Source organism: Pelophylax lessonae, assembly GCF_965119305.1.
Source record: "Pelophylax lessonae genome assembly, chromosome: 4".
NCBI lineage: Eukaryota > Metazoa > Chordata > Amphibia > Anura > Ranidae > Pelophylax > Pelophylax lessonae.
In genome coordinates this window covers 475,300,266-475,320,421 of record NC_138771.1, presented here as the reverse complement: position 1 = coordinate 475,320,421, position 20,156 = coordinate 475,300,266, and the positions used below count along the sequence as shown (strand labels likewise).

General features: G+C 46.9%; 1 protein-coding gene across 1 annotated transcript in view; it reads right to left on the bottom strand.

The window, feature by feature from the left end:
• The window catches only part of LOC309554631 (E3 ubiquitin-protein ligase rfwd3.S-like), a gene marked incomplete at both ends in the record, with an annotated part of 97,074 nt that overhangs the window by 49,204 nt on the left and 27,714 nt on the right, over positions 1 to 20,156 (bottom strand). The window contains one exon of the mRNA XM_082256349.1: positions 7,467 to 7,585. Within this exon, the coding sequence (XP_082112475.1) occupies positions 7,467 to 7,585 (119 nt within the window). The remainder of the gene's footprint in view (positions 1 to 7,466; positions 7,586 to 20,156) is intronic.

Genomic DNA, 20,156 nt, shown 5'->3' with positions numbered 1-20,156 from the left:
TAAAGATTACATATATACAGAGAGAGAATTATTGTGATATAGATATTTAATATAAAAATTATACTAACAGTGTGAGACTTTTATATTGGCTTGCGCACATATTTTCTACTGCTTTGCAAACAGGGCGGCAGATTCGGGAGTGTGTAACACACAGAGTGTAATGTTCAGTACAGCTTAACGCACATACTGCAGGGCTTAGTATAGCTTTATGCACATACTGCAGGGTTCAGGATAGACTGCAGGGTTCGGTATTGCTATATGCACAGAGTGCAGAGTTCAGTACAGCTTTATGCACACGCTGCAGGGTTCAATAAAGCTTTACGGACTTGCAGGGTACAGTATAGCTTTACGTAAAGACTGCAGGGTTCACTAATGCTATATGCACAGAGTGCAAGGTTCAGTATACCTTTACACAGTGCAGGGTTTAGTATTGTTTTACGAACACAGTGCAGGGTGCAGTATAGCTTTACACATTGAGGTTGATGCATTAAAGGCAAATCGGCAGTTGCACTCACTTTCACAACCATGTGCATGCAAGTTTTTTTTTCTTAATTTGTCCTGTACTTGATAGGGTACCTTTAAAAAGAAAAATTTTACAGCTTTTACACTCATTCGTGAAAAGTGCAACTGCACTTGCAAAGTGTGCAGTATTTGCCTTTAGTAAATCCACACTATAGGGTGGTGCTTATGATGGAATCTGTTCATGTACTTCTGAAGAACTGGGTGAACAGATATCTTTCATGTCCCTGCTAAATAAGTAAACATCTTTATTGATATAGTCATACCCATTTTGACAAAAATCCTATTGTAAATAGTAGATAAATAGATATATATAAAAAAAAAAAAAAACACAATATTTTGTTGAACCAATAACCTTTATTTGTATGTTAATTTTTATAATGTTTATTGTAATAGTTTAAATAAAATAGCCATTCACAAAAAATAAGCATTTCAGGTAATTACCTATAATGAGATAGGGAGAGGTAGAAAGAGAGAGAAGAATGTTGAGAGATGAAGAGATATATAGAGCGCGAGAAACAAGAAGGAGAGGGCTGCGCTGACTTAGGAAACACAGTGGACAAACACGAGCAGATGGCAATGACATTGCTCCTCAAATCTTTACCGACAGCAGAAAAATTTGCATTTAATTTGGAAATCAAGGTCCCAGAGTCTGAAGGAAGAGTGGAGAGGCACAGAATCTAAGTTGCATGAGGTCCAGTGTGAAGTTTGCACAGTCAGTGATGATTTGGGAAGCCATGTCATCTGCTGGTGTTAGTCCACAGTCAGCGCAGCCCTCTACCAGGAAATTCTAGAGCACTTCTTGCTTTCCTTTGCTCACCAGCTTTATGGAGATGCTGATTTTTATTTTCCAGCAGGACTTGGCACCTGCCCACACTGCCAAAAGTACCAATACCTGGTTTAATGATCATAGTATCACTGTGCTTGATTGGCCTGCAAACTTGCCTGGCCTAAACTCCATAGAGAATCTGTGGGGTATTGTCAAGAGGAAGATGAGAGACACCAGACCCAACAATGCAAATGAGCTGAAGGCCGCTATCAAAGAAACCTGGACTTTCATAACACCTCAGCAGTGTCACAGGCTGATCGCCTCCATGCCAAGCCGCATTGATGCATTTGATGATATTCTAATTTTATGAGATGCATCTTTATATATTAACATGCAGTACTGTGCAGAAGGTATAGTTAGTTGTGCAAAAATAGTTGTGTAATTAAAAAAAATAGAAATGCTTTCAGAAATAGAAGTTTTAGTCCCCATTCACACTGATGCAGTCTGGGATTCACAGCAGATTCAGTGCGTTTCCCGCACCGCATCACAATTGCACTGCATTCATGCAAACCGGTGTCAACGTTAGGTTAACGACACCCCAAAGACGGTTTTCAAAAACGCAATGCGATTGGCTGAATCGGATCACATGCAATCTGATTCCAGTGTAAAAGAAAAAAAATAGAGTTACTCTTACTGATAACGTCTTTACCAGTAGTCTTTCAGGACAGCCACCTTTGCGAGATCCTGGCTCCTCCCTTCTCAGGAAACACTGCCCCATCCATACAGATGTAAGCCGACTCCCTTCGGTTCTTCAAGAGTACCTCCGGCCAGCTGGAGAGACACAAAGACATATATCAATCTCCATCTTCTGACCGTCTTATGTCCAGACCCTCTTCGGGTGGGTAACAGTGCTGTCCTGAAAGGACTACTGGAAAAGACGTTACTGGTAAGAGTAACTATTTTTCCCCCCCCCATCATCTTTTAGGACAGCCACCTTTGAGACGATAAGCGAGTACTTACCCTTAGGGTGGGACTACCGCCCAAAAGCTTGATCTTTAGCAGACAACAGATCCAGCCTGTAGTGATTGGAAAAAGTTGCATAACTGGACCAGGTTGCTGCCCGACAGATCTGCTCTGGGGTAGCACCAGCTCTTGCCACCTGGGAAGATGGCATAGCCCTGGTGGAATGTGCCTTGATGCCTACCAAGACCTCCTTCCCGCTAGAAGCATAGGCCTGGTAAATGGCTAATCTTAGCCATCTGGCTAAAGAACTTTTAGAGACTTTAGTACCTCTACTAGTGCCAGAAAACAGAAGAGGGAATCGGACTTTCTAAATTCCTTCGTACAATTTATGTACTGAAGAACACCCCTTCTAACATCTAACTTATGAAAATTACAGGATTTGAACAGAAAGTTGGTAAAACGATTTATTGATCTCTTTGAAACTTCAAGACCACTTTAAGTAAAAAAAATACGGATCGGTTTTAAAAATAATGCGATCCGAAAAAACCCGTAGAAACAAAGCTCTAACAGAAAGAGCTTCTAGTTCACCAACCCTACTGGCGGTAGCGATTGCCACCAAAAAAAAAAAAAAAAAAAACAGTCTTGAGTGTTAAAAATGTCACCGCACAAGTAGGAATAGGTTCAAACGTGTCTCCTAAGAGAGCCTGTAGAACCACGGATAGATCCCACATAGGAAAAGGGAGATTATTCACTGGTTTCTGCCTGTTTAAGGCCTTAAAGAGACTAATCTCCCAAGGGTTTTCGGCTAAGGATGCTTCTAAAAAAAGACACTTCTTGTCCAAACTTGGCTCTTTAGGGTGCTAACAGCTAACCCTTTATCTGTCCCACTCTGTTGAAATTCCAGTACTGTCACTGGGCTACCTACATCCAAGGAGCTTCCTGCGCACCAGTTATTAAAACGCTTCCAGTTCTTAAGGTAAATGGCCCACGTTTCCTTTTTTCCTTGCCACCAGGTGATCCGAAATCCCCTTGCTTTTCAACAACTCTTCCTCAGAAGCCAGGCTGCGAGATTCCTACGCTCCACCTGAGGACTGAAAACTGGGCCTTGACAGAGAAGGTCCTCCCAAACTGGTAGAATCCAGGGTGGTTCCACTGTCAGACCTTTCAGGACTGAAAACCACAGTCTCCTGGGTGAATGTGGTGCTATGAGGATCAGGATTGTGTCCGCCTCCTGAAACGTCCTTAAAACTGCCGGTATTAGCACCGGCAGTGGAAAGGCATAGCATTTGGGAAAATGCCAACTTTAAGCAAGGGCATCCACTCCAAGAGCCCTGTCCCACCTGTTCAGGGAGAAGAATCCCACAAAGTTTAGCCCTGCCAAGTCTTGAGTCAAAGAGCCCTTCTTGCTGAATTGGCTAGGGCTGAACATCTAGTGAACCATGCGTACCGATTTGGCCGAAGCGTCCGCAATATAAGCCACTCCCCGAAGGAGCGGGGGGAAGGAAGACCAGATTGTCTCCTTCGAGGTGCCAGCCTCAATGTGCCCTTTAATCCAGGTTAGCCAATACTCCAGATTGCAGGCAACAACCGTCATGACCATGGCGGGTTTAAGATTCCCTAAGGAGGAATCCCAAGCTTTTTTGAGGAGAGAATCCATCCTTTTATCCATGGGATCAGGAAGAGAGCCCATATCCTCAAAGGCTAGGTCTATTTGTCTCGAGACCTGAGAGAAGGCCGCGTTTAGTTTTGGTGGCTTGTTCCAAACTGACGCGTCCTCTTCGGAAAAGGGAAACCTCCTTTTCAGGGCTCTGGAAAAGAAAGGCTTTCTTTCAGGATCTTGCCATTCCTTTTTAACTGCTTCCACCAGGACTTCATGTACCGGGAAGACCATTCTTCTTTGCGCGCATAAACCTAGGTACATTTTGTCATGAAGAGACAAAGTCCTCTTCTCCTCTTGAATTCCTAAGGTGGTGTGGATAGCTCCCAAAAGATCTTCCACCTCTTAAAGAGTTAATTTGTATCTAGAAGTTCTAGTGGACTCACCATCCACCCCTTCTGCTTCTAACTCCCCTTGGGAGCCTGAAGGTGTACTATCACATACCTCACTCTGTTTTTAAGTACCCTGTGGTGTTTCCCCACTTTTATAGGGAACCACCAGTGGGAGTGGAGCATTCTCTTGCTGTGCTAGCTGAGGAGAGCTCTGGATCTGAGGAAACTGTAAATTAGAAAATAAATCCTAAAAATAACTGAAAGGTGGTAGAAAGCTCCTTGACAGACGCAGCTAGATCCGTACTTTGTTCCGCCACAAGTTCCCTGACTAGGCTGTCCACACAATCTTTACAAAGCGCCTTGGTCCAGTATTCCCCCATAACAGCCTTGAATGATGGGCATTTTCTTTTAGAGCTATGTGGTAATTTGGCTTTCTCTGACTATGTGGTAATTTGGCTTTCTCTGAAGACTTAGCACAGCATGCCCCATAGGGCGTATTATTTGGGACCGACCACCACCAGGATCCCCTAGTTACCCCACAAATCCTCCCGCAGACCATTAAGAGGGAATCGCCATGTAGCTAGTGGGAGAAGTAAGGGAACACTACCACAGGGTTTTCTTACTTTAAGATGGTAGTGCTGGCTTCACTAAGAGCAGTCCCTGAGGCCTTTGCCTCCGACATATCCTAGAAATGGAATTGTCTGAGTGTCTGTAGCTGTCCCCTAGCTTGCTGACATGCACCAGCCGAACGTCCGGCCCGCTTTCCATACCGCGGCCGGAACCAGAAGCCGCGGATGCCGGCGGAAGTGCCCGCCTCTAACCGAAACGTCTTCATCCGGCTCAGCAGCTCCAAGCTGGCCACAAGTGCAGGAGGCCGGCTGCACCTCCGTCTCGCTCTCCCCAAGCGTGGAAGCGGGCCCCCCACAGCCTTAATCTCCACTGACAGGAGCTGGGGTGATGATAGGCGGCCATGGTAAGCAGGTCCCTACCCAGCTTCGGCCGCCTTTGAGAGCCTTAGCTCTCCCTCCAGAAAACACAGCCCCAGCCCCCTGGCCGTTCAGCTCCTGGTTCCTGGCGGTGTCTCCCCAATGGAGGAAACGCCAGAACTGAAGGGAGCCGGCTAACAGGGGGCTAAAATCTGTATGGATGGGGGTGGTGTTTCCTGAGAAGGGAGGAGTCAGGGTCTCTCAAAGGCGGCTGTCCTGAAAGAGGATAGGGGAAAAAGTGCCTGCACCTTTTCTATGGGTGTGGTATGCTTTGCAGTGCGATTTGAGCCAAACAAAAAGGCCCAAATTGCACTGCAAAGAATTGAATGTTTGGTTGAACAGGAATGTGGTGCGGTTCATGTCTGAATCACATGTGGTTTCCTGCACCACAACAGTGTGAACCCGTACTTAAAGTGACTTTTTAAAATAACAAAATGTTAAACTTAGTCCCGATCCTCCTCTTCTTGGGTTCCCCATTGGCACTCCTGGCTCCTCCCCCTTAACCAGTGCCCCCAGTTGCAAGCCGTTTGCTATGGGGGCACTGGTGCGTGCTCGCTCCCGAGCTCGACTCTATGCATCCAAAAGACAGAGAGCTGCAGCTCGGCCCCGCCCCCCATTCTCTCCTCATTGGCTCACTGGCTGTGATTGACAGCAGTAGGAGGCAATGGCGCCCGCTGCTGTCTCAGGCAATGAGTGCAGGGAGTCCCGGGACAGCACATTGCTAGTTCGAGAGGGGACTATGAGTATTAGGGAGGCTGTGGGAGGAGCAGCACACAACGGGTTTTTTACCTTCTTGCAGAGAATGCATGAAAGTAAAAAAACCTTCAGCCTTTACAAGCACTTTAATAATTTTTATCAACTGACAACATAAAAAGTAATAAAAACAGAAGGGAAATTCAAATCAAGGAATCAATCTGTCTACATATTCCGCAATGTCGGCACTCCAGCCGATTTTTCAGTCGGCTCATAGGTGCTGCCGCCGCCATTGCTTATAAGGGGAACCTTGCAGCTTCACAGCCAGTTCCCTACTGTGCATGTGCGAAGCATGCTGCGCTTTGTGAATGGCCTAGTGGCAGGGGGCCGAACTTCCGGGGACCCGCTTCCCCCCAAAATGTGCCAAATGTGGCAGCGGAGGGAGGGAAGGAAGCAAAACAAGTGGAGCTTTCCCTTTTGGGTGGAGCTCTGCTCTCAACTTTTGACATAGGGCTATGTGGTTCAGTCCTAAGAAAACCTGGTTGGACAATGCAATGTCTAATGCCAGCTATACATAGGTTGAATTTTATTTCAAATTTCTCACCATTAGTGGGCCACAGCAAAGTTCAATTTATTTATTTTCTTTTTATTAAAGATTCTTTTTATTCAAATTTAAAGGGTTTAAAACATATTATACAGAACCTAATGGGCATACCCGGGCTCACAAAACATAACAATAAAGAACAGTGAGTAAACAAAACAACAAGTACGCTCAGACCACAAAAGTGAAATCACAATACTCATAGATCAAAACTCAGGGTGGCAATATTATAAAGGGAAGCATGTGGCACTCCCCTAAAAATCAGCACCAAGATAAGGTATGCACAAAAAGCAAATAGGCATGTCACCACCACAGCAACTTCACAGGAAATTGACTAACTTTAGTCGGGCATCGCAGAGTCACTATTCGTAGATGGGGAATCTATCCATATATCCCAAACTTTCTGAAACTTTCTAGTAAAGCCACAAGCTAAATAGGTTGCTTTGTACAATGGTAAGGCTGTATTAACCAGGTGCTTCCAAAAAAACAAGGGAGGGGGCTGAGGAAGATTTCCATTAAAGAACAATTGCTTTACGTGCATCAAAGAGTAAAAGACCCAAGAGAGACCTAGGGGCCATAAGAGGAGCTGGGGCAGTGATGGCGAACCTTGGCACCCTAGATGTTTTGGAACTACTTTTCCCATGATGCTCATGCACTCTGTAGTGTACTTGAGGATCATGGAAAATGTTGTTTCAAAACATCTGGGGTGCTGAGGTTCGCCATCACTGAGCTAGGGAGTCTACCAGACCCAACAGATGTGCAGTCATCGAATTTGAGTGATGGGGCATGTTGGAACTTTTTTGAAAAAATGTTTCTGACAAATAAAAGGTACGTGGCATAATGTACTTTTTTGCTGTCCACGGTACCACCCTGTGGGAACAGTGTTAAGTGTATGTTAATTGGGGTTGTGTTTCAGCTAAAACAGGGGCGATCTGCTCAGATATACCTGGCTCTGCGGCATATTCGACATCCTCCTCGTCTGTGGAGCTGTCGTCTTCATCATCTCCTAGGAACACCACCAGTTTATTTGAACGGTTGTAGAAGTCCATGAGTCCACTCTGAAAGCTGAAAAAACAGAACACGAAGAATCTTACACTGACAGCCAGAGTGGAGAACTATGGACGACATTCAGCAGCTGCCCCCTAGGGTTCCTCCTCTGGGTACGATTCGATGATGAGTTCAGCTCAGTGGCTTGCCGCAATTGCTTCAGCACCCATTACATCCTCTGTAGTACTTTAGAGTTATGTGACTCGACTGGTGGAGGCTTGTGCATTAACAGGTTTTCACCCCAGTCCAGCACAAGCCCAGAGTTGGTGCCAGCATAAGCATGTGTGGGCAATAAAATACACCTTCCCCTGTGTAGACAGATCCTGGCGCTCCATGTCCGAGACTCTGTGCACCATTTGTCCCTTCCATCCACCCATTCCCAGTTCTGCTCACATTCCTCCGGTACCTCTTCCTCTCCCCGCTCATCCCCAGTGTTTTGCCCTCTCTCCTCCCCTTATACTAAATATTTGGCCTCAGGGAGGTTCTCTAATTCTGGAAGGGCATCCCTGGACCTCCTACCATGTGCACTCCCCCTGGGGCACACATCAGGAACTCTCTGATCGCTGAGTGCATCACAGATCGCAGAAAAGGGCCAATCACAGCGGCCCTTTAACACATGATCGCTGTGTCTAATCACAAGCGATCACAGGTCAGCAGGTCTTTGCCTATTAATCGCTTTCCTTCCCTTACACAGAGACCGCATGTGAGGGAAGGAGAGCCAGGTCTGTCATAAAAGAAACGAGTGTTGACTTCACAGTGCCACACATCATTGCCCAGATCAATGATAACTTACGCCCCTAGAATTCCTGAAGTTGCTCCTTTGACCTTGGGCCTCTGTATGTGGCTAGGCTATGATGAAGTCTCACATGTGGTATCACCTTACACAGTAGTGATAATTGCGGGGGAAAAAAAAATTACAACTTCAAAAAGATCACCATGCATCTTACTATATCCCTCAGCAGGCACGTGCAGAGGTGGGGGGCGGGGTACCCAAAATGCCCCTTGATGCCCTTTTGTCAAGGCAGATATCCTAAGTCTCGAGGTACAGGAGTCTCCAGCATTTGGGCTGTGGCTACCCGACACCCGCAAGTGCTGTGCTGCACCGGCTGTCAGCGTATCCCCGAGTCAGAACGGAGACGATGCTTCCTGTATAGTTCCGGCTCTATCCTGTCACAGGCGGAGTGATATCAAATGCACTCTGCCTGTAAGAGCAGAGATGCAGGGAGCATCGGCTCTGCATGCTTCCTCCAGCGCCGCTCCTCATACTCAGGCGATGATGTGTCTCAGAGAAGCCAGCATTTCCCGCCAGCAGTAACCACCAGCAGTACCAGCCAGCAGTAGCCACCAGCAGGTAAACCGCAGTGCATCCGTTTGAAAGCAGTCTTAGGCCCCTTTCACACCATCGGTCTGTGCATTAGCATGTGTAAATTGTTGCAATATGTTTAATACCTAGTTGTGTTTTGTCATATTAAAATGTCAATGGGGCGCCTTTCAAAAATATATAGATGTGTTATAAACTTAACATAAATGGTCAATCGTGATATAAAAACCTCTTTGTGACATAAAAATGGTGATATAAAAAACAATAGGATGAAACAAATCAAGATTGAATCAAAATATATATCACAATGTGTAATAAATAATCCACAGTCCTTATGTGCAGAAAGTTCACAAATAAAAAGAAATACAATTCTTCTTAAGGCCCGTACACACGTACCGATCGTCGGCCGAAAAGCGTCGGCCGACGACCGATCTGCCGATTGTAGGCTTGTTAGTATGATGCTTCCGACAGCCGACAGCGCACTTTCGGCCAAAAAGAATCTGTCGTGCAAGCATTAAAATTTTTGTATGCCGACACCAGAGCGGCCGATTGTTCGCCAGTCAATACAGAATTCAGCCGACAGACAGCAGATTTGCAAGACTGGGCATGCTCGGAAAAGAAAAAACACAGGGAAAGTTAACCATCACATGACATCACTTCTGCAGTCGGCGGACAAAATTCTTGTGCAGTCTTTTGCACTTTTCAACAGACACGACAGCCCGGGGACAAAAGACGGCCGATCGTTCGGCCGACGATCTGCACGTGTGTACGGGGCATTACCAGACGAAGGAAAAAAGACAGCTTTCTAACCAACGGCTGAAACTGGTAAAGAATTCTCCTGTCTCTCTCAATAAGGGCAGGTGGTTATCGGCTCACACGATGAATCGGCTTTAATTAACTGTTCCTGTTGATGTTCTATTTTTCATTTTTTCCTATGTATTGTACATCTATATAGAAATTAAGGTATAGCAGGTGTGTGTGTGCTGCTGGAAGAGAGTCAGCAGCAGATCTCCAATGGAATTCAACACATGATGTCCTTCTCTACAGACTCTTCAACACAACTTGATCCAAATGCTCTGCTAACCTTCACCCTCCCTGATTACAGTCACCTGGGTCTGATCAGTGAACCCTGTCAAGGGCTTTCTAGTAATGGCAGGTAACTATAGAGATAGACAGAGGCTCAGCAGGGGAATATTCCAGACAGAAGTCTAAAGCCCCGTACACACGTACCGATCGTCGGCCGAACGATTGGCCGTCTTTTGTCCAGGGCTGTCGGTGTCTGTTGAAAAGTGCAAAAGACTGCACAAGAATTTTGTCCGCCGACTACAGCCGACTGCAGAAGTGATGTCATGTAATGGTTAACTTTCCCTGTGTTTTTTCTTTTCTGAGCATGCCCAGTCTTGCAAATCTGCTGTCTGTCGGCTGAATTCTGTACTGACTGGCGAACAATCGGCCGCTCTGGTGTCGGCATACAAAAATTTTCATGCTTGCAAGACAGATTATTTTCGGCTGAAAGTGGGCTGTCGGCTGTCGGAAGCATCATACTAACAAGCCTACAATCGGCAGATCGGTCGTCGGCCGAAGCTTTTCGGCCGACGATCGGTACGTGTGTACGGGCCTTAAGAAGAATTGTATTTCTTTTTATTTGTGAACTTTCTGCACATAAGGACTGTGGATTATTTATTACACATTGTGATATATATTTTGATTCAATCTTGATTTGTTTCATCCTATTGTTTTTTATATCACCATTTTTATGTCACAAAGAGGTTTTTATATCACGATTGACCATTTATGTTAAGTTTATAACACATCTATATATTTTTGAAAGGCGCCCCATTCACTTTACACACAATATCTATCACTACTCTGGGAGCAGCCTTTTACACATCAGCGCACCCTTTTCCTTTTTTACATATTAAAATGTCATGTCCTTGTCAATACATGTATGAACAAGGACATTACATTTTCTGGCTTCCTAAGTCACATGTACTAGGGGTGAAACTAGCCCCCAGCACATAGTTGTAAATATCCCAGCATGTGCAGTGTTTCTGACTCCTACATTTTTCTGCCCTATCAATACAGGTATCAATACAGATGATTCTGTATCAGGAAGGAATGCGTCACAATACATTGCTGTATTGATATTTTGAGCACAGCCCTATTTAAAGCCCTGTTCCATGTGCCCCTTTTATACTTTGAACACCTGCGCCTCCAAAGGCCTCTGCACGGCCCTGTCCCTCGGGTCGACTACTTTCCAAAAAGGGGTAATTTGGGGGGTATTCGTATTGTCCTAACACTGACGACATGCTACAGAAGACAGTCAGAGAGGTGATCTGGTTTTGTATCTACAATCTGAATATATTTATTACATGTGGTCCCATGCACAATGTTAGCTTTCCTACATCCCATTCAGTAATAAAAAATCGAATAGGTGCCCAGGTGACTTTGCTAAGAATCGTCAAACAATAGTAGATAAAAGAATACATACATTTTATTACAAAGACATGAAAGCCCAGTTAAAAGCATATATGAAATCACAGGTATTCATAGGTCAATGTTCACAGTAACATATCAAATAATCACAGACTGTAAAGTGGCTGAGCTATATCATTGGTACAGTGCCTTGCAAAAGTATTCGCCCCCTTGAACTTTTCAACCTTTTGCCACATTTCAGGCTTCAAACATAAAGATATAAAACTGTAATTTTTTGTGAAGAATCAACAAGTGGGACACAATCATGAAGTGGAACGAAATTTATTGGATATGTCAAACTTTTTTAACAAATAAAACTGAAAAATTGGGCGTGCAAAATTATTTAGCCCCCTTAAGTTAATACTTTGTATCGCCACCTTTTGCTGCAATTACAGCTGTAAGTTGCTTGGGGTATGTCTCTATCAGTTTTGCACATCGAGAGACTGAAATTTTTGCCCATTCCTCCTTGTAAAACAGCTCGAGCTCAGTGAGGTTGGATGGAGAGCGTTTGCGAACAGCAGTTTTCAGTTCTTTCCACGGATTCTCGATTGGATTCAGGTCTGGACTTTGACTTGGCCATTCTAACACCTGGATATGTTTATTTGTGAACCATTCCATTGTAGATTTTGCTTTATGTTTTGGATCATTGTCTTGTTGGAAGACAAATCTCTGTCCCAGTCTCAGGTCTTTTGCAGACTCCATCAGGTTTTCTTCCAGAATGGTCCTGTATTTGGCTCCATCCATCTTCCCATCAATTTTAACCATCTTCCCTGTCCCTGCTGAAGAAAAGCAGGGCCAAACCATGATGCTGCCACCACCATGTTTGACAGTGGGGATGGTGTGTTCAGGGTGATGAGCTGTGTTGCTTTTACGCCAAACATAACGTTTTGCATTGTTGCCAAAAAGTTTGATTTTGGTTTCATCTGACCAGAGCACCTTCTTCCACATGTTTGGTGTGTCTCCCAGGTGGCTTGTGGCAAACTTTAAACGACACTTTTTATGGATATCTTTAAGAAATGTCTTTCTTCTTGCCACTCTTCCATAAAGGCCAGATTTGTGCAGTATACGACTGATTGTTATCCTAAGGACAGAGTCTCCCACCTCAGCTGTAGATCTCTGCAGTTCATCCAGAGTGATCATGGGCCTCTTGGCTGCATATCTGATCAGTCTTCTCCTTGTATGAGCTGAAAGTTTAGAGGGACGGCCAGGTCTTCGTAGATTTGCAGTGGTCTGATACTCCTTCCATTTCAATATTATCGCTTGCACAGTGCTCCTTGGGATGTTTAAATCTTGGGAAATCTTTTTGTATTCAAATCCGGATTTAAACTTCTCCACAACAGTATCTCAGACCTGCCTGGTGTTTTCATTGTTCTTCATGATGCTCTCTGCCCTTTAAACGGACCTCTGAGACTATCACAGTGCAGGTGCATTTATACGGAGACTTGATTACACACAGGTGGATTCTATTTATCATCATTAGTCATTTAGGTCAACATTGGATCATTCAGAGATCCTCGCTGAACTTCTGGAGAGAGTTTTCTGCACTGAAAGTAAAGGGGCTGAATAATTTTGCACGCCCAATTTTTCAGTTTTTTTATTTGTTAAAAAAGTTTGAAATATCCAATAAATTTTGTTCCACTTCATGATTGTGTCCCACTTGTTATTGATTCTTCACAAAAAATTACAGGCAAAAGGTTGAAAAGTTCAAGGGGGCCGAATACTTTCGCAAGGCACTGTATGTTCCTAGAAAACTTTTTCAACACGTTTCGTGAACCTCCGTTCACTTCTTCAGGAGAAATGGTATAAGTGTACAAACTGTAAAAAGAATTAGACATAATTGAGGACAACAAAAGAACATACACATCCTTATCAAGGGATGCGCAAATCATATCGCCCGACGCCTGGGACATGCAGTTATGGGCGCTGTGCAGTTTTTTTTGGGGTATTTTTTACATTTAGCCCTGCTGTGGGCAAGCAGCAGGGTTTACTTTAGGTCTTGCGATTTTCATATCCGTTTTCAGCACGATTGTCGAAGGGTAGTTGTTCATAAGTTCAGGGAAGCAATTGTGAATACCCTTTTGTTCAACGCAAATATAATATTGCTACGATTTACAATCTGCCTTCATGCTAGAAATGCTGTCCATCCTCTTTTCTACAAAACAGCCTTCCAGCCACCTCTATGTCAATCTGCCTTCCAGCCCCCTCTATGCCAATCTGCCTTCCAGCCACCTCTATGCCAATCTGCCTTCCAGCAGCCTTTATGCAAATTTGCCTTCCAGCAGCCTTTATGCAAATTTGCCTTCCAGTCATTTCTATGCAAATCTGCCTTCCAGCCACTTTTATGCAAATCTGCAATGAATCGCAACCTACGTGAAGTTATCTCAGAATCCCACTATACTCTATGCTGTGTGAAATTTTTTTTTTAAAGGATGAAAATTGGGTCGCAAAGTTGGGTTGGGACGTGAACTACCACCCCTCTCCCTTGGGTTGGTGAGTGTCAATATATTTTATAATTCTTATTATACAATGGACCACCGGGATGATTATCATGTATATTTCCTTTTGGTGTACTTATGTCTAATCTTTTAACAGTCTGAACACTCCCCAGCGCCCATAACTGCATGTTCCAGGTTATGATTTGCGCATCTCTGGAGAAGGATGTGTATGTTCTTTTGTGGTACTTATTTATGTTTAATTCTATTTACAGTTTGAACACTTATACCATTTCTTCTGAAGTGAATGGAGGTTCATGAAACGCGTTGACAAAGTTTTAAAAGGCACATACCACCGATATAGCTCAGCCACTTTACAGTCTATAATTATTTGATATGTTACTGTGAACATTGACCTATGAATGCCTGATTTCATATAGGCTTTTCTGCCTTTGTAATAAAATATATTGTTGTATTTTATGATATCTAGTATTGTTTGGCGTTTCCTTGGGCACTATTCATTTGTATCTACAACCCCCTACATCCATAATTGGGATAATCACAAACGGTATGGTGGTTGGGGGGGGGGGGGGAATGCCCGGTATAGGGGTTGAGGGGGGGGTATGATGATGTGAACGGTATGGTGGTTGGGGGGGTAATGGCCGGTATGGTGGTTGAGGGGGGGGTGATGATGGCCGGTATGGTGGTTGGGGGGTGAGGATGATTGCCGGTATGGTGGTTGGAGGGGGGTGATGATAACCGGTATGGTAGTTGGGGGGGGGGCATGATGATCGGAATGCTAGTTAGGGGGTGCGTGATGACTGGTATGGTAGTTGGGGGAGGAGGTGCGTGATGACCGGTATGGTAGTTGGGGGGGGCGTGATGACCAGTATGGTAGTTGGGGGAGGGGGCGTGATGACCGGTATGGTAGTTGGGGGGGGGGGGTGTGATGACCGGTACGGTGTAGGGGGGGGTGTGATGACCTGTACGGTGTAGGGGGGGGGTGTGATGACCGGTATGGTGTAGGGGAGGGGTGCGATGACCGGTACGGTGTAGGGGGGGTGTGCGATGACCGGTACGGTGTAGGGGGGGGTGATGACCGGTACGGTGTAGGGGGGGGTGATGACCGGTACGGTGTAGGGGGGGGTGATGACCGGTACGGTGTAGTGGGGGGGGGTGATGACCGGTACGGTGTAGGGGGGGGTGATGACCGGTACGGTGTGGGGGGGGGGTGATGACCGGTACGGTGTAGGGGGGGGGTGATGACCGGTACGGTGTGGGGGGGGGGGTGATGACCGGTACGGTGTAGGGGGGGTGATGACCGGTACGGTGTAGGGGGGGTGATGACCGGTACGGTGTAGGGGGGGGGTGATGACCGGTACGGTGTAGGGGGGGGGGTGATGACCGGTACGGTGTAGGGGGGGGGTGATGACCGGTACGGTGTCGGGGGGGGGTTGATGACCGGTACGGTGTCGGGGGGGGGTTGATGACCGGTACGGTGTAGGGGGGGGGTTGATGACCGGTACGGTGTAGGGGGGGGGTGATGACCGGTACGGTGTAGGGGGGGGTGATGACCGGTACGGTGTAGGGGGGGGGTGTGATAATCCGTTTAGTGCAGTGTCAGGTATAGGGTTGCCACCTCATCCCTTTAAAACAGAACACATATTAATTACACAGTTTCTGTGGCTGATTAAGGTGGTAATTAAACTCACTTGGAGCCTTCTCTGCATTAAATTAGACTCAGAACCTGTGTAATTAATTTGTGCTCTGTTTTAAAGGGATGAGGTGGCAATGCTGGGTGTTGTAGTTTCCAACAGCAAAAGGGAAGCCATTTGTTCCTATATAAGAAGAGCAGCCGGTCCCCGGGACGATAACACCGACTTACTCCAGGTTGCGGTCCTCACCTAAAGGGTTTGGCCATCTTAAACTGTGTCCGGGAAGCAGGAACAGGCTGCACTCTATAGTCCAGTCCGGAAGGTCAGTCGGCAGGTGCCCGGCACAGCTCCAGCGGACACACGAGCACCGACTTCCAACTAGTCCCAGCACACTTCACACCTAGGCGGGGGCCAGAGGAGTAGAAGTTGGAACTTGCCAATAGTTGAGGTTTCTATCTGCTTCGGAATTGTGCATGGGCAGTTTCAAAGCGGACCTTAGTTATTCCAAAAGTAGCATGAAATTTGGCTTTCGATTAAATTCGGTACCCTTGCGACAATTGCGCATGCGCAGCTTCCAAAGCCCTCCAGATCACGGTGAAGTTCTCAGGGAAACAAGCCGAGCACCGAGCTCCAGCGGAAGACTTCTTTGAAAGCACTTAACTCCATACGTGCCGGACAACAACACAGGGTAGGGGATTTCATGGGAGGTATTCAGATCAAGCAATGGGCACTGTGACACGCTATTACCAGTGCCGATCACTGGGTAGGTAGACAGGGCTTCAAGGCAATTCTCTATGAGCACAGCTCAGCGGGCTACTGATTTCCTCCTGTTACACTGAAGTCAAGCCATCAGACAGTAGTGGTCATGCTATCAGACAAGGTTTTTTTTGTGTTGGAAATTGTAGACGGAAACATTATTTGACACAATACACAGCAGATTGTAACCTACGAAATAATTATTACACAAATGTGTGATAAACACTCCCCTCTACCATATCTTACAATACGGTGGGATTTTACTCTGGAGATTTAAAGATACAGAGCCCCAAATATCAATCCATTGGATCCAAATGTCAGTTTGTAGCCTAAGGGGTGATATTTGGGGCTCTGTATCTTTAAATCTCCACAGTAAAATCCCACCGTATTGTAAGATATGGTAGAGGGGAGTGTTTATGACACATTTGTGTAATAATTATTTCGTAGGTTACAATCTGCTGTGTATTGTGTCAAATAATGTTTCCGTCTACAATTTCCAACACAAAAAAAACTTGTCTGATAGCATGACCACTAATTTGGAACTGTCTGATGGCTTGACTTCAGTTCCTGAACTGCCACTTGTAACTACTTGGGCAGGATTGAGGTCTGCTGGTTATGGAAGGAGGTGTAATGTGGGGGGGTTCTGTAATTGGCAGCGGGGTCTGTCAGTTGGGGGAGGGGGCGATGGTTGAGGAAGGAGGTGGCAATGGGGGGTGAGGGTCTGTCTAGGGGGAGGGGGTGGTAGTTGGGGGGTGGGGGTCTGTTATCTTGGGGAGGGATGGTAGTTGGGGAGGTGGGGGCCTGTCAGTGAGGTGAGCAGGTGGTAGTTTGGGGGCAGGAGTCTGTCAGTTGGGGGATGGGGGTCTGTTAGCTAGGGAGGGGTGGTAGTTGAGGGGGGTCTGTCAGTGAGGGTAGCAGGCAGTAGTCGGGGGGTGGGGTCTGTTAGCTGGGGAGGGATGGTAGTTGGGGAGACGGGGGCCTGTCAGTGGGGGGAGGGGTTGGTAGTAGAGGGCTGGGGTCTGTCAGTGAGGGGAGCAGCCAGTAGTTGGGAGGCAGGGGTCTGTCAGTGGGGGGGGGGGCTGGGGTCTGTCAGGGGGAGGAGCAGGCAGTAGTTGGGAGGCAGGGGTCTGTCAGTGGGGGGGGCTGGGGTCTGTCAGGGGGAGGAGCAGGTAGTAGTTGGGAGGCAGGGGTCTGTCAGTGGGGGGGTTGGTAGTAGGGGGCTGGGGTATGTCAGGGGGGGGGAGTCGGCAGTAGTTAGGAGGCAGGGGTCTGTCAGTGGGGGGGAGGGGTTGGGAGTAGGGGGCTGGGGTCTGTCAGGGGGGAGCAGGCAGTAGTTGGGAGGCAGGGGTCTGTCAGTGGGGGGGAGGGGTTGGGAGTAGGGGGCTGGGGTCTGTCAGGGGGGAGCAGGCAGTAGTTGGGAGGCAGGGGTCTGTCAGTGGGGGGATTGGTAGTAGGGGGCTGGGGTATGTCAGGGGGGGGGGAGTCGGCAGTAGTTGGGAGGCAGGGGTCTGTCAGTGGGGGGGGAGGGGTTGGGAGTAGGGGGCTGGGGTCTGTCAGGGGGGGAGAAGGCAGTAGTTGGGAGGCAGGGGTCTGTCAGTGGGGGGAGAGGGTGATAGTGGGGGGGGGCTGGGGTATGTCAGGGGGGAGCCGGCAGTAGTTGGGAGGCAGGGGTCTGTCAGTGGGGGGGTTGGTAGTAGGGGGCTGGGGTATGTCAGGGGGGGGGAGTCGGCAGTAGTTAGGAGGCAGGGGTCTGTCAGTGGGGGGGAGGGGTTGGGAGTAGGGGTCTGGGGTCTGTCAGGGGGGAGCAGGCAGTAGTTGGGAGGCAGGGGTATGTCAGTGGGGGGATTGGTAGTAGGGGGCTGGGGTATGTCAGGGGGGGGGGAGTCGGCAGTAGTTGGGAGGCAGGGGTCTGTCAGTGGGGGGGGAGGGGTTGGGAGTAGGGGGCTGGGGTCTGTCAGGGGGGGAGAAGGCAGTAGTTGGGAGGCAGGGGTCTGTCAGTGGGGGGGAGAGGGTGATAGTGGGGGGGGGGCTGGGGTATGTCAGGGGGGAGCCGGCAGTAGTTGGGAGGCAGGGGTCTGTCAGTGGGGGGAGAGGGTGATAGTGGGGGGGGGGGCTGGGGTCTGTCAGGGGGGGGAGCAGGCAGTAGTTGGGAGGCAGGGGTCTGTCAGTGGGGGGATGGGTTGGTAGTAGGGGGCTGGGGTCTGTCAGTGAGGGGAGCAGGAAATAGTTTGGGGGCAGGCGCCTGTCATTGGGGGGGAGGGTGATAGTGGGGGGGGGGCTGGGGTCTGTCAGTGGGGGGAGCAGGCAATAGTTTGGGGGCAGGCGCCTGTCATTGGGGGGGAGGGTGATAGTGGGGGGGGCTGGGGTCTGTCAGTGGGGGTGCATATAGAGGGGGTACAGAATACACAGGGCGTGATATTTGCCCCCCACCCCCGCTCTATATCTCCTTTGATAATGCAGCCATGATATCCTGCACCCCTCTATCTCCTCTTTTAGTAATGCAGGCATGTTAGTAAGTCTGAACTGAGAAGCCCAAGCTGGGTTGTAGTACATAAATGGAAGAAATCATTTCCAGAACACAGGCATTCAACACAAAGCCAGAGCACCCTTCAGTCCCACGTATAAAATACTCCGCACCATAGTACAGAAGATATACAGAAAGCACTGGTAGTGCAGGATAAAGGAACCTCCTGTCCTGAGAACATGGAAACTCCTGCCCTGTCAAACAGGCTGGAAATTGGGAGTTCTTTCTGACTCCCCTAAAAAGACAGGAATTCTTGTCCTAGCTGACACCTATGCCAGAAAAATTCTAATAATGGCATTGCACAAGAGTTTACAGACATTTGCTTTTATAAGCATTTTTTTCCTTAAACATTCCCCTCTCCTTCTTTTTTTGATACAATCAATGTCAATTTTAAACCACCAAATGTTCCTAATCACCCTGTTTATGTGCATCGATAATTTTTTCTCCCTGAATGCTTCTTTCAAAGATGCAATTCTGATGGTTTTTATATATATATATATATATATATATATATATATAGACAGGATTTTTCATTTCCAGGTAGGGGGGAGCGCACGTGCGTCCGGCCACCCGTCTGTGATGTCACTGGCTCCAGGACTTGCCGATTCCCAGCCGGGACCCACCAATCAGCAGAGCAAGTGACAGAAGAGAGCTCTGTTTACATAAACAACTCTACTGAGTTCTCTACTGACAGCAGGGATTTGCCGGTTTTTGTTTCCCTGCCAAGCAGGGATAAAATAACCCGCATGTTCCTTAGAGAAAGCACCACACTGTAAACACTACACATTGTTAGACATACAGTTAACCCTTTGATTGCCCCCAGATGTTAACGCCTTCCCAGCCAGTGTCAGTGTATAGTATTAGCACTGATCATTATTAGTGTCACTGGAGATGTCAGTGGCAGTTAGCCAGTTCCCACAAAGTGTCAGTTAGCATCAGATTGACCGCTGTACTATCACAGTCCCACTATAAGTCGCTGATCACCACCATTACTAGTATAAAAAAGAAATAAAAACTCCAGTATATATCCCATAGTTTGTATATGCTATAACTTCCATGCAAACCAAACAATATACACTTATTGTGATGGGTTTTTTTAACCAAAATTATGTAGCAGAATACATTTTGAACTAAATTTGATTTTTTTTTTAATTTCATTGAATATGTTTGTGATAGTGATTGAAATAGGGGGATGAGGTTGTAGATGAGGCTACCACTGAGAGCATTTTTTGGGGGTTTGGATAAAAATGGGCATAGTCAGTAGAGTTTATCTGGACAATTTTATATATTGCAAGGATTTTAGCAAATTTTGTTTTGCATATGTAGCGCCCTGTAGTGTAGTGTGCTAGAAGTGTACATAGGTTTTTTTGTAGTGTAGGTAAATTGTTTGGCTTGGCTGGCAACCAAGCCTGTGTTTTAAATCTGG